This window comes from Rhinoraja longicauda, chromosome 13 (genome assembly GCF_053455715.1).
Source record: "Rhinoraja longicauda isolate Sanriku21f chromosome 13, sRhiLon1.1, whole genome shotgun sequence".
NCBI lineage: Eukaryota > Metazoa > Chordata > Chondrichthyes > Rajiformes > Arhynchobatidae > Rhinoraja > Rhinoraja longicauda.
The window spans coordinates 41,699,234-41,725,748 of NC_135965.1; the positions used below are offsets into that span (position 1 = coordinate 41,699,234).

General features: G+C 43.2%; 1 protein-coding gene across 2 annotated transcripts in view; it reads right to left on the reverse strand.

Annotated features, from left to right (window-relative positions):
• Positions 1-23,392, reverse strand: part of dock10 (dedicator of cytokinesis 10) — a 237,631-nt gene extending 214,239 nt beyond the window's left edge. For both annotated transcript variants that reach the window (XM_078410849.1, XM_078410845.1), the window contains exon 1: positions 23,171-23,392. In XM_078410849.1, coding sequence (XP_078266975.1) covers positions 23,171-23,278 — 108 coding nt within the window. In that variant the 5' untranslated portion in view covers positions 23,279-23,392. The remainder of the gene's footprint in view (positions 1-23,170) is intronic.
• Between the last annotated feature and the right edge of the window lie 3,123 nt (positions 23,393-26,515).

Genomic DNA, 26,515 nt, shown 5'->3' on the forward strand with positions numbered 1-26,515 from the left:
ACTCACTGGTTTGCTTCAAACTGTGCAATATATACACACACTTTCATAGTGCAACCCCTGTAGTCTGGCAGATTGGGAGGGGCTACAGAATACGCAAACGCACATTCATGCCAGAAGTAGACACAAAATGCTGGAGTAACTCAGCGGAACAGGCAACATCTCTGGATAGAAGGAATGGGTGACGTTTCGGATTGAGAGCCTTCTTCAGACTGGGAGCCAGAAGAGAGGGAAACGAGAGATATGGAAGGGTAAGGTGCGAAAATGAGAGATCGAAGGGAACGAAGGTCAAGGGAAATGTGGAATCGATCATTGTTAGCTAGGCGAAGGTCACAACGAGGCACACAGTGTAGATTTTAATCAGGAAGGCAGTCAGACTGGTCAGAGAACAAGGATGGAGAGAGAGGGAAAGCAAGGGTTATAAATCAATATCCATACCCCTGGGTTGCAAGCTGTCCAATCGAATATATGAGGTGCTGTTCCTCCAATTGCGTTGGGCCTCACTCTGACAGTGGAGGAGCCCTTGGACAGAAAGGCCAGTATGGGAATGGGAGGTGGAGTTAAAGCGTTTAACAAACGGAAGTATGCAAGGTAGGCAATCTGTACATTGATGCTCGCAAGACAAACTTGAGCATTTCCAGTGAGAGAAACACTGCTTTTTTTGTGTGACCGTTGACGCTGGTACAGGTTGTCCAGTTGTCCGAGCCTTGACAACTCTGCAACAATTGTCTCTCGTAAAAATGGCTGGGAACCTTGTCACCTCTCCCCTGCCACCCCTGGACACAGACTGCATCATTTTGATGGAGAGGGGTAGAGAATGCAGCGAGACAGTCCAAAGGAAGATGCCCTCTTTACACTACGCTGAAATCCATCTACAGAGAGATGGTGGCAGTGGAATCACAACAATGTTGTGCTCAGTGATCATACAGGTGGCAGCATGTCTGCTCGACAAGAATGCCCTGCTTCTGTGTGGATCTCTGACTGATGCTGGGCGCCAGATGGATCGATAGGGTTGCCAACTTTCTCACTCCCAAATAAGGGACAAAAGGTGACGTCACTGCCCCATGCCCCACGTGACCTCACCCAGCCAGCAGCCACGTGCTCCCGCTCCATCAATGGCAGCCGCCCGAGCGGAGAGGCGGGTTGCTATGCAACCTCCATTAGGCGGCGCCCGGGCCTACAATGTCCGGGCCCGCAGTGGCCCCCGGGCCTAGTGTCCGGGCCTACAGCGGCTCCTGGGCCTACAGTGTCTGGGCCTACAGTGTCTGGGCCTACAGTGTCCGGGCCTGCAGCGGCTCCTGGGTCTACAGTTTCTGGGCCTACAGTCTCTGGGCCTACAGTTTTCAGGGCCTACAGCGGTCCCCGGGCTTACAGTGTCCGGGCCCACAGTGTTCGGGCCCACAGTGTCCGGGACCACCGTGCCCCCCGGGCCTAATATGGGACAAGGGCGTTCCCGTAAGGGGCAAACCAATTTAGCCCAATATACGGGATGTCCCGGCTAATATGGGACAGTTGGCAACCCTATGTATAGACCACAGGTCTGGACACACAGGTCATAGCTGTCTCTCACCAGGGTGACTGACGTATTTAAGTCTAGCATAAGGGTCTACTGGCTGCAACAATACATATTTTGTACACTTAGGGACTGACATTCCTTCCGATTCTGACACAACAACACTACGTTCTGCTATGGAGCTCATAAGGTGATGTTAGTGAAATCATTCAACCCCTGCAAGAACAGGAAGATTGGTATCACTGCAATGACTTACTGCGAATTAATTACCACAGACCAGCAAACTGTGAACGATTGCAAGATCCGACTCATTGTAGGGGGCGAGGATGATGGGGGTACTCTTCCTGTAGCGAACATTCATTATAAATGCACAATATTATATATCACGTCAGTCTAACTTGGCAAAGGTAAGCACAAAGTGGCTGGAGTAACTCAGCAGGTCAGGCAGCATCACTGGAGAAAAAGGATGGATTACGTTTCGAGGCTGGGACGCTTCTGATATAGAAAGTAGGGGTGAGGGGGGACTGAAGTGCTGTAGACAAGAAAAGACCAGGCACAAATGATCTCAGGTATGGCAGTGCCTGGTCAGCCCATAAACAGAAGTTACTTAAAATTTGAGAATCCAATGTTCATACCGCTGGGTTGTAAGCTGATTTGGCAACTGGGCATCGAATGAGCATTGCACATAGCGACATCACCAATTAGGTAACTCTATACTTTAATATATAAATCCCCTTCAACATACATTATCAATCAATTTACATTATCCAGGAATGCAAGACAGGCTGAAAATGTGTGGTCCTGATTTGGGTGCTCAATTGGAAACAAATTGGCAGCAGTGTTATTGGAGAACAAAAAGACTGCAGTGCGACCCAATTTCATGGCCACAAAATACCACAGCACAGAATCATACTATATTATAGCAAAGAAACTAAATTTCATAATATCTCCTTTGATAGAAATGACACCTCAGTTAAAAATCATTTTGTGTTGATCTTGCTGCTTGCAAAATTTAAATCCCTCACACTTCCTGCCATGGTATTCATGAGAATTGTTTATGCTTTAAAGAGGAACAAAAAGCAACTACTCCTTATGAAAACTATCAGCAGATCCTTCCGTTTCTTTCTCTCGAATGTGCATATCTAATGTCCCCTTCAGTGTAACAAGCAAGCTGGCTGCTGTCTGTTTAACAGGGCAGGCAAATTCAGTTATCCCATGTGAACAGGACTTAATAAATGGTCTGAATACTCAGACATTAGACAAACAGAAGGCAGTCACTTGTGTTTGTAAGAGTTTCAACCATCACACACCAAAGGAATAAAGACATAGCACTATCATGCATATGACAATTATCACATCCTATGTTGAAGTTCAACCCAGTGGGATTAGTTGTTGAACATAAATGCTCTGTAATTGCTCTCGTCCTTACCTGATTCACAGATTCTAAAACCTGAATCTTGCAATGTGTGAATGCCAGGATTCTTCATGAAGCCACCTCTACTTTGCTGAATAACACACACTTTGGTTGAGAGTGTAAAGCAAGGGACATAACATTTAATATACACTCACCCATTTTAAGTTTCTATAATTTCAATAGGAACACTAGTTGGGGGAGGAGTATAATACAACACCAATCCGATATTAGACACAAAAAGCTGGAGTAACTCAGCGGAACAGACAGCATCTCTGGAGAAAAGGAACAGGTGACATTTCGGGTTGAGACCCTTCTTCGACCCGAAACGTCAGACAGCATCTCAGAACTTTTTGTATCTATCTGTGGTTTAAACCAGCATCTGAAGTTCCTTCCTACCAATCTGATATTGTCTGATTTACACCATTGACAAGAGTCACCCCTACTAAGGTTGTATTATAACAAAGAAACTAAATTTCATAATTTCACCTTTGATCTGAATGGAGCCTCAGGTTAATATCATTTTATGTTTATACTGCAGCTTTCAACATTTAAATCCCTCACTCTACCAGCTAATACAACATAGAGCAGTACAGCACAGGCCCTTGCACCCACAATGTCCATGCCAAACATGATGCCAAGTTAAATAATCTCCTCTGCCTGCACGTGGTCCACACCCCTCCATTCCCTGCATATCCAAATGCCTATCTTAGTTTAGTTTAGTTTAGTTCAGAGATACAGCGCGGAAACAGGCCTGACCAGCGATTCCCGCATATTAACACTATCCTATACCCACTAGGGACAATTTTTACATTTACCAAGCCAATTAACCTACAAACCTGTACGTCTTTGGAGTGTGGGAGGAAACCGAAGATCTCGGAGAAAACCCACGCAGGTCAAGGGGAGAACGTACAAACTCCGTACAGATAGCACCCATAGTCAGGATCGAACTCAGGTCTCCAGCGCTGCATTCGCTGTTATGCAGCAACTCTACCGCTGCGCCACCGTGCAGCCCCAAAAATCTAAAAACCTCTTAAATGCCACTCGTGTGTCTGCCTCCACCAAAACTCTTGACAGCATGTTCAAGGTACCCACCACTCTCTGTGTAAAAAGCTTGCCCGCACATCTATATACTAAAACTCTCGTTTGTTTGTTTATTTGTGATCGAACTACAGCCAAAACGGTACACGATAGCTTGACAATTTTAGGCCCACCTTACTCACTGTCATCGCGTTAATGGTAAAGCAAGTAGTTTTATTGAAATCGGTGTTATATTTTTAAAGTTATTCACATTTTAAAGTTTAAATCTATCTCCTAGGGAGGGAGGAGGGAGGGAGGGAGGGAGGGGGAGGTAGGTGGGGGGGAGGGAGGGAGGGGGGAGGAAGGTGGATAAGGGGGGTTGAGGGGATGGAGAGGGGGAAGGGGAAGTGGGGAGGGGAGGGGAGGGGGAGGGGAAGGGGAGGAGAGGGGGAGGGGAAGGGAGTATGAGAGGGTGCTGCAGGAGAGATTTGGGCCCAACTTGGTCCAGTCTCCTTTAAACTTTGCCCTTTTCACCTCAAAACTATGCTCTTGAGTATTTGACCTTTCTGACTATCTGCCTTATCTATGCCTCTCATTATTTTATCTTCCTCCATCAGGTCTCCCCTCAACCTCCAGCATTCCAGAGAAAATAATGCAAGTTTGTCCAATCCCTTCTTATCACTAATACCCTATAATCCAGGCAGCATTCTGGTAAACCTCTGCCATGCCCTCTTCATAACTTCAAATACGGCTTAACCAAAATCCTATTAAGCTGCAACTTGACTTCTTGACTTTTATACTCAATGTCCCGATCTATGAAGGCCACTTCTTTACCACTTTACCACCATGTATTGCCCAGAGCAATAACAACAACAGAAGAAGCCAATTAAACAGTCATTTACTAATTAACGTCCAACATGGTACATCATCCTAATTCTGAAGAATATGGATAACAATGATTCAGGTCGGAAATGAGCATCACACCAAAATGACAATGAGGGAGAAATGAAAATGCAAGAAATGAATCAAGTGGTAATGATAAATTTAAAGGAAATTGGAAAGAGGCACCAAGACAAATGCTTGTTGGAAGTGATTTAAAGAGAAGAGGGAAAAATGGATGAATAATTGACCCTGCCAAATACGGAGTGCTGGGAGCGTGTAAATACAGCAGTGGAGGAAAGAAATGGGACAAGGAAAGACCCATTCCCTCTCTCCAGAGATGCTGCTTGGCCCGCTGAGTTACCCCAACATTGTGTGTCTATCACTAGCAGGAAATGCTTGGCATAACATCCAGTTGAGACACGGGATTGGGATCCCGTGAGACAACATCGGATTCCAATTTGCCTACCAAGAGAGGCTGCTTTTCACAAGTACGCTCCCTTTTAACCGTACGTCCCCGAAAATAATATCAGCCCCACTGATAGCAAAAATATAAGGTAGAAGCCATGAATCACATTATCAAAGTAGTGCAGCCTTGCTTCCAGCGGATAGGAAACCTTGATATCTCTCTTCATAGCTTCATGAACTCTGATGTTAACTACAGACAAAGTCAAATTCATTTTCTGTATCAACAAGTCAAAATATCACAATGCCACAAAATCTCCCTGCATTCTGCTGATTAAATATCAGGGCGATGGTGTAAGGTTTTTGCTGTTCTATCTTTTACAAATGGCACTGGAGGAAATGATACAGCATTGATAGGGGTGAGGATGGAAAGCGTTTCACATGTGTTGAATAAGAGAAACCAGTATGAAATTGGTTGCGGCTGCAAACATTGCTCAAATATTTGCTTATAGTTTCCTGAACTATATCAGCTTAACCAACAGGAACAATGCAGGAAAGATCTTTCTATTTGATTCGGACAAATAATACCCATGTGTTAATGGAACAATCAATATAAAAACTCTCTGGAGAAACTAATTATTCGTTTATACACCCGAGGTGTAGCAACAGCAAAATCTGATATATTGGACGACCAAAACTGTTGCAAGATTATTTTTATTCAGCTACTCGCCCATGTCTTAGCTTTGAGCCGTTCATCTAAGCATTAAACTCACGTAACACTGACCACGGGAAACTAGAAGTGCCTTCAGTATATTTATTATAGTCAATTGCTGGATGCCCCTTCTAGTTCAGTGAGTGAAAGCACATGCTGCCTCATGCTCTCACCCATATGAATAGAAGGAAATGAGGCTGCTGCAGGAATCTAGAGGTGATGCCAAGTGGCCCACATTCAGGCAGTTTTCAATTTCATTAAATCTAAAAGCTGACACCACCAATGCAAAAAAATGGAAAGGAGAATTGCAGGTTAAAAGTGTACAATCATATCATCCATTGCATCATACACTATAACCACAAGCCATTCACTGTTAAATATTTGTGTTCAACGAAAAATAAAAGTTTAGTTCTCCATCTATTGGCACAACCTTTCAGCAGAGCTTTTATTATATCGCAAAAAAAAAAAAGACACAGAGTGCTGGAGTAACTCAGCTGGTCAGGCAGCACCTGTGGAGAACATGGATAAGTGGTGTTTCAGGCTTATTCAGCGGAAAGCCAAGAAAAATGTACATTGAAAAGAAACTGAGGAATGCAGAGTGTATGAAAAAAATATCATCAAATACTGGGTAAATCAATTGAATGATGTTTCATAACCGCACAAAGAACAAGTGGATATGCATGGAAAGATTCAAGTCGATTAGAAACAAAAAAATATATGCTTTGTATGGAGGCGGATGTTGGTAAGGTTCCGTCGAGATTTTCTTCCTCAAAAAAAGCAGATGACACTGCTGCTGAAGTTATGGGTCAGAAGTGTGAAATATTAGATATGATAAGCCTAGTAAAAGAAGAGAAATCAGCAGACCTGGACAAGAAGTATCTCATGCTGTTATAAGAGCTCCATCAATAATTTTTCAATCCATCCAGACTGCAGGAGAGATACCAAAGTATTGTGGAACTGTTAATTTGGCACTTATGTTAAATTGTCAGTTAACTTAACTTTGGTGAAGGCAATTGCAAGGGTCAATATAAACATTTACTGAGAACAGCACAGATTAATCAGGCAGAGTCACCGTGAATTTGTAAAGGGAAGGTCGTGTCTGAATCAACGATCAGGATTCATTTGAATTGAATGAGATAGCAAGGATTTCAATGAAGATATTTTCAAATGATTCCATGGTGGGTATATGGAGCGAGCTGCCAGAGGAGATAGTTGAGGCAGGTACAACAATAACATTTAAAGGACATTTGAACAGGTACATGGACAGGGAAGGTTTAGAGGGATATGGAATTTGTGATAACTCTTCAAAATAATCTTAATCTTCAAGTCTATCAGGTCAGATCCAGAATTGGGAACAATACATAATTATACACTACATCCCTCACTCACGCAATTCTTCAATGTGAAGATTTATATATTGCCTTCAGCAAGACTCTTAAAAAGCCATGTTTTATTTTCCTTTACTTTGCTCATTAACCCAGGGCCATTATTGAGTAGGAACAATTCTCCAAACAGCATAAATCACAGCTGAACCCTCCGTGAACACTCTCTAATAGAATTTCATTCTGTTCATTCGCCTTGTCTTTCACAAAACCCATCAGAGAAAATAGAGACCTTCAAGTTTGTTTCTTAAGATGTCTGCATTCTTACCCCAAGCTAAAATACTTGGCCTCGGTAAAAGGCCTTATGAAATAGCTCTGCAGAGAGATGAAGAAACATGGATAACACATGCAGGCTAACAAAACCAACTGACCAGCAATCCTCAAGTGTGTGATATGTTTGGCAATTTTAATTCAACATTCTGAACTGTTACACCGTCAAAATTTAAATTTTAATGTATTATTGATTTGTGACCAAAGGAATTCAGCAATAGTATTGTACAGAATTTCAGTTATTCCAAGTGAACATGATTTTTTTGATCCCGTAACTATCCATATCGTAATATTTTGTGAACAGTGGAACTTTAATTATTGAAAGTGACTTTTTTTTAGTTTGCATTCAGGCATAATTGCAATAATTATCTACAATAAACTGATAATCAGCCCAGCATAGATTGTCATTTTAAATTATTTCCTTAGCATCATTAGTTTAGTTTAGTTTAGTTTAGAGTTACAGCGTGGAAACAGGCCCTTCGGCCCATCAAGTTCACAACAACCAGCAATCACCCATACACTAGTTCTATCCGACACACTAGCCAATTACAGAAGCCAATTACAGAAGCCAATTAACCGACAAACTTGCACGTTTTTGGAATTTGGGAGGAAATAGGAGCACCCAGAGAAAACCTGCGTGGTCACATGGACAACGTACAAACTCCACACAGACAGCACCCGTAGTCAGGCTGGAATGTGGGTCTCTGGCGCTGTATCGCTGCCCCACTGTGCCGCCCACAGGGACCCTAGGGAAGCCAACATTAAAGGTCATTTGTTGATAATCTACCGAATTTGGACAATAGACAATATATTTTCAGCATGCATTCTGAATGGTCAGGGAAAGGGAATGTTTACAATTGATGAGATTTTTTTTGTCCATCTGATCCACAAAGAGAGACTAAAAATGTGTTCACTGTGTTTCTGCAAGAGACCAGCTACAGTTTAATCCAGTGAGACTAATGTATCCGAGAGAAAAAAATCAGTTTTAGTGACAAACCAAAGAAGTGCATGAGATACTAATACAAAACTATTTATCGTGACCAAGGAATCTTTACTTTGGATGCCTCTAATAGAATGGGAACGATTTTCTTTATTAATCTGACTAAAATTCTGGCTAAAGCTCAAGTCAAAAGTTAATTTTCATGGCATCATTGGGCATTGCTTCACGATTTATGATGGGGGGGAGGGGGAGGGGGAGGGGGGAGGTGGTGTCCTTTTGCCCTTTAAATTGAACAAATGCAGAGATTCAACATGTGACATTGGTCAGGGTTCAGCAAATGAAATATAATTCTGAAAGATTGTGAACTTACTGGCTGGGATAGATGTAAAATGGCTCACGGAGCAGCTAATAAAGTGTTAGATCAAGTGTTGCAAGATCTTAGATACAATAATAAAGTAATAGGAGGTTTACTTTAATGCTGGTTGTAGATTTTTGTCAATGGCTATCAGTAATTTCATGAGGCTCTGATGCAGACAGGTTGAAGGGTTGTATTTATATCTGGGAAATAATTACTTGAAAATCAATTGACAGGCGACCCATCTATAAGAGAATTTGTTCTGAATTTTGAAAACAAGGAACTGGCAGATGATGGTTTATAAGAAAGAAAGATACAAAATGCTGGAGTAACTTAGAGGGTCAGGCAACATCTTTGGAGAACAGTGAGGGGTGATGCTTCGGATCGGAATCCTTCTTCAGACCTTCAGAATGTACTCAGATTAGGAAATGGGAACAAAACACAGAGACTCAGCTGGAATGATTTCAAAGACTTGGGTGAATTGATATATCTCTTCATGATCTGTGGTCCAATGTTACTCAATGCTATTTGAATTACCAATGATTGTGAGATAGAGCAATTTTCACACAAAAATACTGACATAGTGCAGGCCATGAATAAAGACCTCCTTTCAAAGCTTCTCAGACAACCTGTGTAATATAAATATTTTGACGGTGGGACAAATGCTGATATTTGGACGGTGGGACATTCCCTGTCAAATTTTTTAACTCTCCGTCACCACCTGGTATGACGTTACATAATCTTGAACTAAAAGTAGCTCCAAAAGACAAGAATCACTGGTCTTAATGAATACAGGCCTGTCGCACTGACCTCTGTAGCCATGAAGACCTTTGAAAGACTTGTGCTGGCCCAGCTGAAAAACATCACAAACCCCCTGCTGGACCCTCTGCAGTTTGCAATAGATCGATGGATGATGCAGTCAACCGAGGCCTGCACTTCATCCTCCAGCACCTAGACCGCAAGGAGGCCTATGCAAGGATTTTGTTTGTGGCCTTTAGCTCTGCATTTAACACCATTGTGCCAGAGCTACTACACTCCAAACTCTCCCAGTTGACTGTGCCTGAACCCCTCTGTCAGTGGATCATCAACTTGCTGAGAGACAGGAAGCAGAATGTGAGGCTAGGAAATCACATCTCGGACCCGCAGACCCTCAGCATAGGAGCACCGCAAGGCTGCGTACTCTCCCCTCTCCTTTACTCTCTCTACACCAACGACTGCACCTCCATTGATTCCTCTATCAAGCTTCTCAAGTTTGCGGATGACACAACCCTGATTGGACTGATCCAGGATGGGGAGGAATCTGCCTACAGACAGGAAGTGACACAGCAGGCATCCTGGTGCCTTCGTAACAACCTGGAGCTCAATGCTCTTAAGACAGTGGAACTGATTGTAGACTTTAGGAGACCTCCCCCTCCCCTCCCTCCACTCACCATCAACAACACCACAGTCACATCTATGGAGTCATTTAAGTTCCTTGGAACCATCATCTCCAAGGACTTTAAATGGGAGGCCACCATCAACTCCACAGTCAAAAAGGCCCAACAGAGAATGTGCTTCCTGCGGCAGCTGAGAAAACACAATCTGCCACAGGCAATGATCTATACTGCCATCGCAGTGTCTGTCCTCACCTTCTCCATCGTGGTCTGGTTTGGCTCAGCCACCAAGCACAACGTCCAGAGGCTGCAACAAATCGTTCGATCAGCTGAGAAGGTTGTTGGCTGCAACCTTCCCACCATCGATGAACTGTACACTGCAAGGGCCAGGAAGTGAGCGGGCAAGATCATCTCTGACCCCTCTCACCCTGGCCACAAACTCCCTCTGGAAGGCGACTCCGGACTGTCAAAGCTGCCACAGCCAGACATAAAAACAGCTTATTTCCGCGAGTAGTAGCTCTACTCAATAACCAAAAGTCTGTAGTCTCTTTTTGCTCTGGTTTATTTCACTCACGTGTTGAAACTGTAATGTTGTATTCTTAATGTTTTAATGTTTTATGCTTTATTCTTAATTGTTTACAGTATGGTCGTGTTGTTACCTGCGAGCGGAGCACCAAGGCACATTCCTTGTATGTGTATATACTTGGCCAATAAACTTATTCATTCATTCATTCATTCATTCAATTGTGATAATCGGGAATTTGGATCCACCAATACTTTACGGCAGCACAGGATTATCAGTTCAGAAATTACTGTGACATGTAATAATGACTGGAAATGCTGTCGGGGAAATGTCCTCATCCCTCAGATACCAATTATCCCATCTGATCTACCTTTCCAATTCAAATGACTTCAGTTCCCTGTTCAACTTAATGCTATGAGCATTAACAAGGTGCAAGAACAATCACTAAAAGATGATGGCCTTAATTTCAAAACTCAATGCTTTGACCATGGTCAGCCATATGTCGATTGCTCCAGAGTTGGTGATGAAATAATCCATACATTTTTACACCAGATTCAAAAGAAAGAATTATGGTGCATTCTGAAGAATTTCAGTCTGGAATTTACACATTGTCCCTACCTAAAGAGAATTATATTAAATGTAATTTTTGTACTTAAATACTGCCCAACGTATGCAATATGCGACTTATGAAAACTCACATTTATGTAAACAATTCTGTACTCAGTCCCCGGTGCACTCAAGGCAGTTTGTAATCTCCACAACACTGTACGATCATTCAAGTTTACATTGGAAACAAGCCAGGAATGGTGGCGTTGCACACCCAGAAGACCTTTAAGGTGAGAGGGACAAGGTTTAAAGGAAATGTTCAGGGCACTTTTTTTATTTATTTTATATTTTATTTAAAACAGAAGGTGATAAGTACCTGAAAAATGCTGCTGGGGGTGATGGTGGAGGCAGATACGATAGTGGCATTTAAGAGACTTATGGATGGGCACATGGCTAAACAGGGAATGGAGGGATATGGGTTAGGTGCAAGAGATATGAGTTGGTCTTGGCATCATCTGTAGCACAGATATTGTGGGCCAAATGGCCTGTTCCTGTGCTGCATTGTTTAATGCTCTATACTCAGTTAATCTACATAATTTTAAACCACTAATATTATTATTCACTGAATAATTATATATTTAAATTAGATCTTATTTCAATTACAAGGAGTGTTATACAGCACGATAGCATGGAAATAGATGCAAGCATCGTGACTGCCATCATAATAACCCATGTAATGTAGGGTGCAGCAACTTGTTTTCAATAAGATTCCATGTAATAAAATGTTGGCAAAAATTAAAATTCATGGCATTGGGGTCAGACTGTGGACCAGGTTGGAAGATTGCCAAAGTGGTAAGAGAGATAGAACTGATGGGGTACCTATTTGAATTGGAAGGAAGTCGTTTGTGGTGTCCCAAATGCAACAGTGTTTGGGGCTCAATGACCTTTATTATTAACTGAAATAAACCAACAGAGAGAGAGACACACAGCCAAGTTTGCCGATGACACAGATGGCTGGCATGCTAAGTAGTGAAGATACAAGATAGCATAGTGAAGAATTACGTGGGTTGGAAAATATTGTACAGATGGATTTCAATTTATTAATTGTCAGGATATTCCCCCAGAATTGAGATTGCCAGGTTTCGGTTTGGCATGACTATCGAAGGCTAGCGGAAATAAATTGAGGAAGCAAGCTTATGATTCAGTTCAGCCATAAACAAAGTGAAAAGTAAAATTGACTTGAGGGTTTCAAAGGCCTTTTCACGTTGTCTACATTCCCTTCAGAATTATTAAAACAATTTAATTATGCTGAGGACATGGAATTGACACTTCCCACTTATATTTAGAAACTTTTTTTATACACAAAGGGTGGTGGGTGTATGGAGTGAGCTGCTGGAGGGTGTAGTTGAGGCAGGTACTATCTTAACATATAAGAAACATTTAGACTGGTAGATAGACCCAAAATGCTGGTCTCAGCGGGATAGAGCAGCATCTCTGGAGAGAAGGGATAGGTGACATCTCGGGTCGAGACCATCTTCAGACCCTGCTCGACCCGCAATGTCACCCATTCCTTCTCTCCAGAGATGCTGCCTGTCCCGCTGAGTTACTCCAGCATTTTGTGTCTATCTTCGGTTTAAACCAGCATCTGCAGTTCCTTCCTGCGCATTTAGACAGGTAGATGGAGAGGACATGTTTAGAGGGATATGGGCCAAAAACAGGCAGGTGGGACTAGTGTAGATGGCACAAGTTGGTCGGAGTGGGCCAGTTGAGTTGAAGGGCCTGTTTCCACACTGTATGACTATGTAAAGTTAAAATAAATATTTTGAAAATAGTAGAACTATACCAGCTTCAATCAGTGAAGAAGGAATTGTTCAATTTTAACATATATTGATGTGAAAGAATTTAAAAAAACAATTATTTTGGATCTGTGCCTCTGCCTAAGAGAATAGCCCAAGATGGTAAATGGTAATTTCAATTATTTTTCACAAGTAGCCAGCTGACCTATTGGTTTGGCTGGAATTGGTGTCTAGCTCTTTGGAAGTGTAATGCTGTCGGGCAAGTGGAATTATTCCTGGAGCTGCTCACAAATTGGACCCGTTTCTGGCATCAGGGACAGAAGATCAAACTCCTGGAATATTGATTTGAACAAGAAAATCACCGGGAGCTTAAAAAATAAATGGTAAACAAACTTAAGAATTTAAAAGGGCTGGAAATCAGATATGGAAAAGAAATCCCAACAAAACTGTTTGCAATAAATTTGCCAAGAATATATTTATTTACACTAAAATAAATGTTCGTATCTTAGTACTGTTTCATGCAATTTCACACAGGCCGATAATCTGTCTCTATCAAAAGTAATGACTGCTCAGTTTCTGTGTGTTAAACAAAAGACATCAGCAATTTATACTTATCAGGCACATTTGAAAAGGAATATATGATTGATTACTAAGAAATGTGATCCGGGGTCCACCACTAAATTTGCGGCACCCTTGGTTCCAGAGCCTTGCCGTATGATCCGTTTCGCCCGACCATCAGAGGTCATGGCCTCGGGAAGGGGGGCCGCAAAGTCGGCCGCGGAAGCGATGGGAACTGATCTGCCGGCTCCGGCCGGGCCGGAGTTCCAGTGCTCCAGCTGCCGGCGGCAAATTTGACCAGCCGATCAGCCGTGGAAGTCCCAATGAGGTTGAGATCAGCCACCTCACCCATCCTACGTGCCACATCTTCGGGGTGGGGGCGGGGGGGGGGGGTGGACTTCCAGGGGGAGGGGGATTTCAAGTGCACTCTCGTAATTGTGTCCACATTAAAGGAGGTGCCGAACCACCAGCTGCCGCAAAATCATTGCTGGGGCTGTACTTGACTGAAAGGTTAACATCAGACTCCAAGTAAATCCCAACATAGCAATCCTTGTCACTACATGGTGCGAGTCTATATTTATTATAGTTCGAAATGCATTCAAGAGAGAGCTAGATAGAGCTCTTAAGGATAGCGGAGTCAGGGGGTATGGGGAGAAGGCAGGAACGGGGTACTGATTGAGAATGATCAGCCATGATCACATTGAATGGCGGTGCTGGCTCAAAGGGCCGAATGGCTTACTCCTGCACCTATTGTCTATTGTCTATTGAAATTTAGGGAGTTAAATACATGCAACTTGCTACTTTATTGCTTTTGCAGCACTCTAAAAATATTTTTTATCCAATAAAATAATTTGATGCATTCTCGTGTATAAATAACCAGGTATGTTACTGTTATCTCGTGTTCCTCATCTTGCTTTCAGCCACAATATTTGTGCAAGTGTGCATTATATTTAACAGAGGTTAACAGATAAAACGTGCGATTGAAGCGCTCCACCCTGTCAGAACAGGCATGCAATACTGCAGCGTTAAGCATAATGTATCATAGGTAAGCTAATTTTTAGTCAACATGAATATGTTTGGAGATTTTCCATTCTATTTTCATTCTCTTCTCAACATAATCTAGAATGTCATATTTTTTCCCCCTCCAAAATATTTCTATCCCTCTCCTACACTCCTCAGTAGAATGTAACCAATTGCCTCTTGAATTGTCACAACACACTGCATTTCTTGGTAACATGGAAGAGCAGGATTTTAATCACATGGTGCATCAGAGCCTCACTAGGAGCCCATGGTGAGTGATAGCAGTCTACACCAGGAACCTCTTACATTTGGAAGCAGATGTACAAGAAGGCAAAGTAGATACAAAGTTCTGAAGTAACTCGGCGGGTCAGGCAGCACCTCTGGAGAAAGAAGGATGGGTGACGTTAGGAGTCGGGACCCTTCTTCGGTCAAGGGCCTCTAGGGGCTAGTGGAATCAAGGGATATGGGGAGAAGGCAGGCACAGGTTACTGATTGTAGATGATCAGCCATGATCACAATGAATGGCAGTGCTGGCTCGAAGGGCCAAATGGCCTCCACGTGCACCTATTTTCTATGTTTCTATGTAAGCCTGAAGTGAACTGCTAAAATAAGCTGCCCAACAATTCCTTATTCCAAATACCCAGGGCAGAAGGTGTTTTCATTCAAAGTGAAGTGTACATGGAGCATTATCATAATGGTTACGCTATGAAGTTGGTAACCCACAGAGCCAGAAAAATCCCATTTAAATTCCACCAGAGAAGCTTAAGAATTGGCAAACCTTTTGGGTCGAGACCTTGCATCGGGGTTGAGAGTACGGAGGAGAGACAGCCTGTAGGTAGAGGTAAGGGGATGGGGTGCGACAGGGGCTTGCAGGTGACAGGTTGAACCAGGTGAGGAGAGGGCTGCCGGGCAGGTGGAACCTGTTAGGGAAGGGAATGGGCAAGAGGTGGCGTAGAGAGAGAAGAGCCAGTGGAAGGTAGGGAGAGTTGGATAAGGAGAGAGAAAACAATCTTCCCTTTTCTTTCCTCTCTTCTTGGTTTCATAGATTTGTTATTAAACACTGAAGTACAAAACAAAAGGGTGTATATTCAAATTATAAACTGGAACTATAAATCTTATCGCGTCAGTATCATAAAAAAGATTGCTTTTTATTTTCACGTAACCATGTGCAGGTGTTCAACCACCGATCACTGAAGCATGGTAGACAGCAGCAGTTCACAACATCCTACGCTAGTACATCACTAGTTGTAAGTGACATCTTGGCTACATCTGTAGACAGACATAAAATGCTGGAGTAACTCAGTGGGTCAGGCAGCATCTCTGAAGAAAAGGAATAGGTGTCTTTTTGGGTCAAGACCCTTCTTCAGACTGAGTGTCAGGGGAGAGGGAAACTGAGAGGGAACCAGTCCTTTGGTAACCCCTTTCCTTGAAAAGCTGATACCATTCATTCCTGGAATACAGAAATTTCTGCAAAGACCTGCTCTGATTCATGGTCTATATCCTGATCTGGTTCTCATTATTGCAGTAGTATTTCCACATCCAAACACAACTGATAAATCATCTTGAATTTCAAAATGATGCAGCAGGCAAAGATGTTCGTAAAAACAGACATAAACTGCTGAAGTAACTCAGCAGCTCAGGCAGCATCACTGGCGAAAAGGAGGAGGTGACGTTTCGGGTCGGAACCCTTTTTCAGACTGAAGGTCAAAGATGTTCAGTTTAGTTTAGTTTAGAGATACAGCATGGAAACAGGCCCTTTGACCCACCGAAGAAAGACACAAAAAGCTGAAGCCCATACAGTCGGAAAGGCGGAAACCCATACAGTCACAGCAAGAACGTGCAAACTCCACACAGACAGCACCTGAGGTCAGGATCAAACCCGAGTCTCTGGCGCTGTAAGCAGCAGCTCTGCCAGCTGCGACACAATGCCATCAATTTTTAAATGTCGAGAATATTTTCAATTAAGACAATAAATGGAGTGGCTTTTGTTTTTAACTACATACAACTACAGGTGGCAGCACGGTGGCGCAGCGGTAGAGTTGCTGCCTTACAGCGCCAGAGACCCGGGTTCCATCCTGACTTTGCATGCTGTCTGTACGGAGTTTGTACATTCTCCCTGTGACTGCGTGGGTTTTTTCCAGGTGCTCTGGTTTCCTCCCACACTCCAAATACGTACAGGTTTGTAGATTAATTGGCTTCAGAATAATTGTAAATTGTCCCTGGCGTGTATGGGTAGTGTTAGTGTACCGGGTGATCGCTGGTCGGTGCGGGCTCAGTGTGCTGAAGGGCCTGTTTCTACGCTGTTTCTCTAAATAATGGCTGTCTCAACACTGCCAAAAACATGGCTTTAGCCAGCGGGGAAGAGAAATCATTCTAGCATTTTCAAAGGATATCTTGATGCAGGAACTTTAAAAGACAAGAATGTTATTCCCATTTGGGAAGGGATATTTTCTAACACCATACTGACAGCGTTATAAAACTGACAATCTATTCAGTAATACTCATGAGATTTGTTTTCAAAGCCCATTTCTTGCAAAGGAATGACAAAAAGTAAAGAACAACTTGCAGACAATAAATCCTCTGGTCTTTCACGCTGGAGTTAATTAGATGTCTCAGTTCTGTGAGGGAACAACATAAATCTCACGTTGCCCCATTTGAATGCTTAATAAAGTTCTTGCACATTCTGTTTGGGAGAGAGCAGATCAGACAACAACCAGTTCAAAACACATCTCTGTAAAGTGGAACAGGAGTCAGTGAGTTATTTAAGTATTTGTCTCTGGCACTTTAAACTATGGAACCCTTCAACTTTCCATTTTTCATTCTTTGCTCCAATATCCAGGTAATGCATATTTCATTTTATTCCAATCCTTGGTTTGCAAGGCATAATCTTGTAAAGCATCATCCATTTCCTATTGTCTTTAAAAACTTTCAAAAGTGCTCTTGTACGATTTTAAATATAGAGCGGACCTCGTATCAGTCTTCTCGTGCAAGTGTTCCTTCACTTACATTTTGCATTCACTCAAGTCAAAGCAATCAATCTACCTAATCTATCTTCATAATGTAAAAGCACATTATGGAACCCAAAGGACTGGATGCTGACCCCTGGATGGGTTAATTTAATTGCAAACACACACACACACTTAAACTTGCAGAGAAAGAATCCAGACAGAAATGCATGCAATGGATTTTTTTATGCACAAAGTTCTGTGAATTGTGAGACTTCTTGAAAAAGGAGTGTTAGAACCCATTACTCCAATGATTTTACCGTTCTAAACTTGTAATCATTTATTGAAACAAACTTTAATTACACTGCCCATTTTTTTTCTACTCTTCAATATGTCCTAATTCAAATCCCATATTTGTTAAGAAGGAACTGCAGGTGCTGGAGTAACTCAGTGGGACAGACCGCATCTCTGGCGAAAAAGGATGGGTGACGAGAAGGGTCCCGACCCAAAACGTCACCCATCATTTTTCTCCAGAGATGCTGCCTGAGTAACCCGTTGAGTTACTCCGGCACTTTGTGTCTATCTCCCATATTTGATCATCAGGAAGGAGGGCAGTTGAGGTGGTTTCTCCTTGCCTCACACAGGGGCCCAGATCTTGCTAGTAAATGCCAAATATCCTGAGCAGAATCACCACCATTTAACTGTTAAAGTGGAAGCAAGTCTGGAAATTCCAAGCATGCATCATTAAATGCAGAAGCTCCAAACTTACTGACTGATTCAAAACATCATTTCACCTCATAGGTGGATTCCAGATGAAGTCCAGCAGCAGAATGACATCTTCTTGATAAGCCCCAGCATTTCCAGCTTTTGCACTGTAGGAAATTGGATCCTGCACCAGATTAAATCCTGGTTCAGAATCTTGAAATATGTTGATTGCAAAGGCGATAATTGGGTTGCGAAGAAGAAAGGACCATGGAGAAATTATTTTAGTTTCATGAAATGTTTAATTATTGGTATATTTTAAGGATTTTTGCAAAGTTTATCTTTATTCTAAAATAAAATTATTAGCTTAATTTTAAAATATTTTTAAATGTCTGAATTCAGAAGCATTCAGTAATTTGCTCACCCTTACAACTTTGACATGCTACAAAGCAGAATGTGAGGTTTTTCTTGCCATTAAAGCTTTTCGGGATCGTTTTGCAGGCTCCTTCAGCACAGTGTTGAATGCCCTGCCACTGCTCAGTTTTTAAGACCTTAGACTTTAGAGATACAGCGTGGAAACAGGTCCTTCGGCCCACTGAGTCCATGCCAACTAGTGATCACCTCGTACACCAGCACTATCCTACATGCTGGGGACAATTTACAATTTTACCAACGGAAATTAACCGACAAACCTGTATGTCTTGGATTGTGGGAGGAAACCATGGCACCTGGAGAAAACCCACGCGGTCACAGGGAGAATGTACAAACTCTGTACAGATCACACCCGTAGTCAGGAGCAAACCAGGTCTCTGGCGCTGTAAGGCAGTAGCTCTACACTGCGCCATTGCTCAATTAACTGGAGTCCTGGATTTCTCAGGACAGCAAAATGTGCCCTTCACATCCATACTAGGTAAGTATAGGCAAAGGGTGACTGCAGATATCCTGTGAAGTTGTGGATTCATGCAAGCAAGATCTATTAGGAACATTCTTCCTAGTGGATCACAGCAAAGATATACATCATTTATTTGAAGTATTTGAACATGTGATGGAAGGCCTTATCTAGTGGTTACAAATGCATTTGAAATACATTTTTAAAAACTGAAGGATACATGGAAACAGCCTTTCAGCATACCAAGTTCATGCCGACCATCGATCATCATTCACACAAGTCGTAAGTTATTCTACTTTCACATCCACCCCTCCCCCCTCCCCCCCCCTTCCCCCCCTTCCCCCCCCCTTCCCCCCCTTCCCCCCCCCCCCCCCCCCCCACACACACACACACTTGGATAATTTACAGAGGCCAATTAACCTACATGTCCGCACATCTTTGGGATGTGGGAGGAAACCGGAGCTCCAGGAGGAAATCCATGCGATCACAGGGAGACCGGGCAAACACCACACAGACAGCACCCGAGTTCAGAATTGAACCTGTGTGACAGTGCCAACGTGCTGCCCATTTGCTAAATGACAATTCAAGGCCAATACTTCCTTATTCATCCTTTCCCAGCAGAGACAGGGATCTATTGTTCACTCATAGAACATAAAACAGTACAGCACTGGAACAGGTCTTTTGGCCCACAGTGTCTGTGCCAAATAAAATGCCGACCAACTCATATCTCCCTGCATATGATCCATAGCCCTCCATATCCACATGACTATCCAAAAGTCTCTTAAACGCCAATATTGTATCTGCCTCAATCACCACTCTTGGCAGCATGTTCAGGCACTCACGACACACTGCGTAAAATCTTTGCCCCGCGCATTTCCTTTAAACTTTGCGCCTCTCACCTTAAAACACCTGGAAAAATGTGTTTGATGATTCCATCCTGGGAAAAATGGTTCTGACTAGACATGTCCATCTGTATACATTTACTCCACCATTACCAAGCTTCAAGAGTGTTTATTTATCATATGCACTGAATGTCAACTGGAACAATGAAATACTTCAACAGCTTTTTTTGGCACATTACACACAACAACAAATTAAATAAACAATAAATGATCAGTTGTTCCAAGTAAGTTAGACCAAGATCGTGCAAAACACTAAGCATGTAGAGGAACCATAATAGAACAAGTCCACAGTGGTTCAGTGCTGAGTTAGGGTTGAGGGTTAAGGTTGTGCAGGGTGGTTCAAGATCCTGATGGGGGATGGAAGGAAGCTGTTCTTGAACCTGAAGGTACCTGGAGGAACAGCACTCAGGCTCCTGTATCTTATTCCTGATGATAACAACGAGAAGAGAACATCATTCTGAAGAAGGGTCTCGACCCGAAACGTCACCCATTCCTTCTCTCCCGAGATGCTGCCTGACCCGCTGAATTACTCCAGCATTTTGTGCCTCCCTTAGAAGAGAACATCACCAGGGTGGTCTCTTTGCCTGTGGTAGTAGGTACCATAATTCCAAAATGTTTTACCATGACACCCCTATCTCTGCTAGTTCAAGGACTGCTTAAAAGAAAATAGTTACATTTCACCTCAAGTGTGCTAACGGAAATAGATCAGGCAAAAGTGATAACAGGGCTGCTGGTATTTTGCAACTAGGTCACCACAATTAGGGCAGCACGGTGGCGCAGCCTCAAAGCACCAGAGACCCGGGTTTGATCCCGACCTCAGGTGCTGTCTGTGTGGAGTTTGCACGTTCTCCCCGTCACCGAATGGGTTTCCTCTAGGTACTCTGGTTTCCTTCCACATCTCAAATACGTGTAGGGTTGCACAAGAAAGTGGGATAACATTCTAAACAACGATCAAACTATTTATTTCCCACTATTCACAGATCAATACATTTTTAAAAACTGTCCGAGAAAACACTCAACAAAAATCCAAGTCCCAAAATGGTATAAATGGTCCATTATTGCTCATAGATTAATCTGAACCTTTTATTTTGTTAAAAAATAAATTGAGTTGAATTTAAAAACTTTGAATGGAAGCCATTGAAAATACTGTGTATTTTTAAAAGTCGAAACATTTGCTGTTCTCCTACCAAGGAAGCATATTTGGTTTTTTTCAAAATAATGTATTTTGTAAATTACTGAAAATATACCAAAGATACGTAAATTTCAGGGGGGGGAACACCTTGGTTGGGACTTATTTTCGACGTGAGTTACTACAATGGTCTTGATCTCTGAGATTGAAATGCTCCAGGAAGCGACAACAACAAAAAAAATCAGACCTACAAACTGTTCCGAGAAAATGACAGACTTAACTAGAAAAAATTAAGAGCTGTGTTTTTTCTAAGCAGAACTGGATGTCTATTACGAATTGAATGTTAACTCCTCACACAGGAGTTTCCCGTGGAAATCACTCACTGTCATTTGGAGAGAGCAGTGAGTCGCAGTGATAAGCCCAGCGTCCCCTGGTACCCACGCCGACAGTGGCGTGGTGGCACCTTTTCACAGATTAAGTGCCAGTAAGCAAACACCTCACAAAAGTTGAGGTTTGTGCAGATGGACCTTTCTCCCTTATTTTGCATTTGTTTTGAAAGCCAATCAAATCATCCACAATACGGTCGCTGCGTGATCAAACTTTCTGAACTTTTCTAACTTCTCTTGACTTTTCTAACTTCAAGTAACCCTTGCTCTCCCTCTCTCTCCATCCTTCCCCCTTCCCAGTTCTCCAACCAGACTGACTGTCTCCCTGAATACATTTTATAGCCTAGACTTTCAGAAGCCTTTGATAAGGTCCGGCATGGGAGATTAGTGACTAAAATTAGAGCACATGGTATTGGGGGTAGGGTGTTGACATGGATAGAAAATTGGTTGGCAGATAGGAAGCAAAGAGTAGGAGTAAACGGGTCCTTTTCAGAATGGCAGGCAGTGGCGAGTGGCCTTCATAACGAGAGGAGTTGAGTATAGGAGCAAAGAGGTCCTTCTGCGGTTGTATAGGACCCCGGTAAGACCACATCTGGAGTATTGTGTACAGTTTTGGTCTCCTAATTTGAGGAAGGACATCCTTGTAATTGAGGCAGTGCAGCGTAGGTTCATAAGATTGTTCCCTGGGATGGCGGGACTGACATATGAGGAAAGATTGAAAAGACTAGGCTTGTATTCATTGGAGTTTAGAAGGATGAGAGGGGATCTTATAGAAACATATAAAATTATAAAAGGACTGGACAAGCTAGATGCAGGAAAAATGTTCCCAACGTTGGGCGAGTCCAGAACCAGGGGCCACAGTCTTAGAATAAAGGGGAGGCCATTTAAAAGTGAGGTGAGAAAAAAGCTTTTCACCCAGAGAGTTGTGAATTTGTGGAATTCTCTGCCACAGAGGGCAGTGGAAGTTAAATCACGATGGATTTAAGAGAGATTTAGATAGAGCTCTAGAGGGTAGTGGAATCAAGGGATATGGGGAGAAGGCAGGCACTGGTTATTGATTGGGGACGATCAGCTATGATCACAATGAATGGCGGTGCTGGCTCGAAGGGCCGAATTGCCTCCTCCTGCACCTATTTTCTATGTTTCTATTTTCTCCTTGAAATGTATTCAGGGAGACAGATATAGAAACATAGAAACAATAGTCAATGAGACAAATAAATCGACTATTGACTATTGTTTCTATGTGAGTCTCTATCTGTCTGCCTTGTTGTCACCTTCTCCCAGCTAACAATGATCCCGCATCTCTTTTGATGTCACGTTTTGACACCTTCTCCTTCCTTCATCGCTGCGCCTCCCTCACCCCTGACTCTCAATCCTCTGAAGGTGGGTCTCGGCCCATTCCCTCCACCCAGGGGATGCTGCCTGTCCCGCTGGAGTTACTCCAGCATCTCGTGACTCTCTTTTCCCTCCCCATTGAGACATTTCACTACTCACTGTAAGACCACTCACTCACTCACCGTGATCAGCGATGGTCTTTTGAAGGCGACTGAAGAAACCTGCCTGGTTTCAGCGGCCGTGCCGGGTTTGAATAGACCTCTGGCGAAGCGGCGACTGCTCTCTGCCATGGTCGTCGTGCCCCTCTCCGGCAGATGATTAAAACCATGCGAGAAGTGGGTGTCACACGCAGTCTGGAGCTGGCAAGCAAGTCACTTACTTTGCAGTTCACACCAGCCAGGAAACGGAACTCAACGCAAGTGACAAGAAGGGGGGGGGGTATCTGTGCTCTCTGTTCAATAAACAGTCATCAATTGGAGATAGCATCAGCTCCATGAACACATTGCCCATCTGTGGCAGTGTGATTCCACCAAGACATGACAAGACCTCTGTCAAACTTTCACACACTTTCTTTTTTTCTGTGCAACTCTCTTTTTTTTTTTTTAATCAACAGTTGGTCAGAGTAAAACAAGTTTTTACAAGACATCTCAGCGTTGAATGTTGCCTTTCAGGAGGAGGTTGCACCCAGATATGACGATGAAATGTGGTTTAAGTCATGCTGCATTTCGCACTGACACCTAACGTAGCAAAACCCCTATCTCATCTGGGACTGGGACCCACAACTTCATGTCATTCTTTAAAATCCAACGTTTCCAATAGTTTGCGCCACCTGGCGATAGTTCTCTTTACACAATTCAAACAACAACAAAAAAACACCTGTTAATTTACCGCGAGTGTTATTCATCGGGAAGGTGCGCCACAAAATTTACTCTCATAGAAACTAGGTGCAGGAGTAGGCCATTCGGCCCTTCGAGCCTGCACCGCCATTCAATATGATCATGGCTGATCATCCAACTCAGTATCCCGTACCTGCCTTCTCTCCATACCCCCCTGATCCCTTTAGCCACAAGGGCCACATCTAACTCCCTCTTAAATATAGCCAATGAACTGGCCTCAACTACCTTCTGTGGCAGGGAATTCCACAGATTCACCACTCTCTGTGTGAAAAAAAACTTTCTCATCTCGGTCCTAAAAGACTTCCCCCTTATCCTTAAACTGTGACCCCTTGTTCTGGACTTCCCCAACATCGGGAACAATCTTCCTGCATCTAGCCTGTCCAACCCCTTAAGAATTTTGTAAGTTTCTATAAGATCCCCCCTCAATCTTCTAAATTCCAACGAGTACAAGCCGAGTCTATCCAGTCTTTCTTCATATGAAAGTCCTGCCATCCCAGGAATCAATCTGGTGAACCTTCTCTGTACTCCCTCTATGGAAAGAATGTCTTTCCTCAGATTAGGAGACCAAAACTGTATGCAATACTCCAGGTATGGTCTCACCAATGCCCTGTACAACTGCAGCAGAACCTCCCTGCTCCTATACTCAAATCCCCTCGCTATGAATGCGTGGGATTATTTTTAAAGACACAATCTCTGCTGCTTTAAGGCTTCCGAAATATAGGTTAGACTGGAGTTGTGAAAATTCGTGATTCAGCAAAGAATGTAAAATAAATGTGATCAGATTTTTTAAAAAACTGCTGTGAGTTTTAAGGGAAGTGGTACCAATGCTTTGGAATTGGAACAGAGCCCAGCACATGAACAGCCCTGCCTGAAGAAGGGTCTCACCCGAAACGTCAGCTATCCATGTTCTTCCGAGATGCTGCCTGACCTGCTGAGTTACTCCAGCACTTTGTGTCCCTCTGTGTATTAACCCGCATCTGCCGTTCTCTGCATAAACAGGCCCTTCGGCCCACAATGTATGTGCCAAGCATGATTTAAAGATAATCTGATATCCCTTGCCTGCACATGATCCATATCCCTCCATTCGCTTCATATCCATTAGATCAGAACTATTAAGTAATTTCCTTGATTTTTGATTTCCGAGCAAAATAAGCGATGGGATGGTGGAGAGGTCTAGTCAGTGAAGAGTTGGGATTGCTGGCCGATGGGTCAGTTTCTTTTATCTCCCTTGATTCATGTCCAGCACTCGTATGGTGCATGCTGCTGTATGGTTACTGTCTGGAACATATTGTGTAGTTTTGCAGATTTACTCTGACGATTTTAACTGTTTTTAACTGATTTCAATAATGCATAGGATTTTAAAAGTATATCAAGTGAATAAAGTTCCAACAAACTTTAAAAGCCACTTGGACAGGTGCATGGATGGGAAAGGTTTAGAGGAATATGGGCTGAATGCAAGCAGCTGGTACCAGTGGGGCAGCATCATGGTCCTTACAACGCCAGAGGCCCGGGTTCGATTCTGACTCTGGTTTCCTCCCACATCCCAAAGCCATGCGAGTTTTTAGGTTAATTGTTCTCTATAAATTGCCCCTAATGTGCAGGGAATGGAAACGAAAGTGGCATAACATGGAAGTATTGTAAATGGGTGATGGATGGTCCGGTGGGACTCAATGGGCTGAAGGGCACGTTTCTTAGTTGTACCTTTCAATCATATTTGAAGATGAATTCTGCAGAAATAGCACATAACTCATAGTCTATTGGGCAACTGTGATCCCATCAAGGTTAAATTACATTCTGAAGCTAAAACATTTATTTATGCTTATCTATATACTAAACCTCTCGTTTGTTTGTTTGTTTGTTCCTGAACTACAGCCAAAACGGTACACGATAGCGCGACAATTTTAGGCCCACTTTACTCACCGTCGTCCCTTTGGTGCTAATGGAAGACGTTTCATTGAAATTGGTGTTATATTTTTTAAGTTATTCACATTTTAAAGTTTAAATCTATCTTCTAGGGAGGGAAGGAGCAGGGAGGGATGGAGGGGGGTGAGAGAGGGATGGGGGAGGAGGGAGGATAAGGGGGGTTGAGGGGGATGGAGTGCAGGGGAGGGAGAAGGGGGGAGATGGGGAGGAGGGAGGGGAGGGAGGGAGGGGGCGGAGGGAGGGGGGAAGGAGGTTGAGGGGGATGGAGTGGGGGGAGAGGAAGGGGAGGAGGGGAAGGGGGGAAGGGGAGGAGGGAGCAGGAGGGGGATGGGATGAAAGTGGGGGGAGGGGAGGGGAGGGGAAGGGGGACTAGAGGGAGGGGAGGGGATGAAGATAGGGAGGGGAGGGGAGGGGGGAGAGGGAGGGGAGGGGTGGAGGAGATAGTGCTGCACCAATGCAGGAGAGGTTCGGGCCCAACGGGTCCACTTGGTCTAATATTCATTCATTTTAATAATGTACCGAAATAATGTACTTGACCGAATACTGAAATATAAGAAATAGTTCTTAACTTATCAGCATTGTATTCATTCAATGAATGATAATGTTAGCAACTCTTTGAATGCAAGTTGAAGCAAGCTTCCAATTGATTTTCATTTCATTGGACATGAATCAAAGGTTCAAATAAGCAACTGTGTCAGCTCAAAGAAA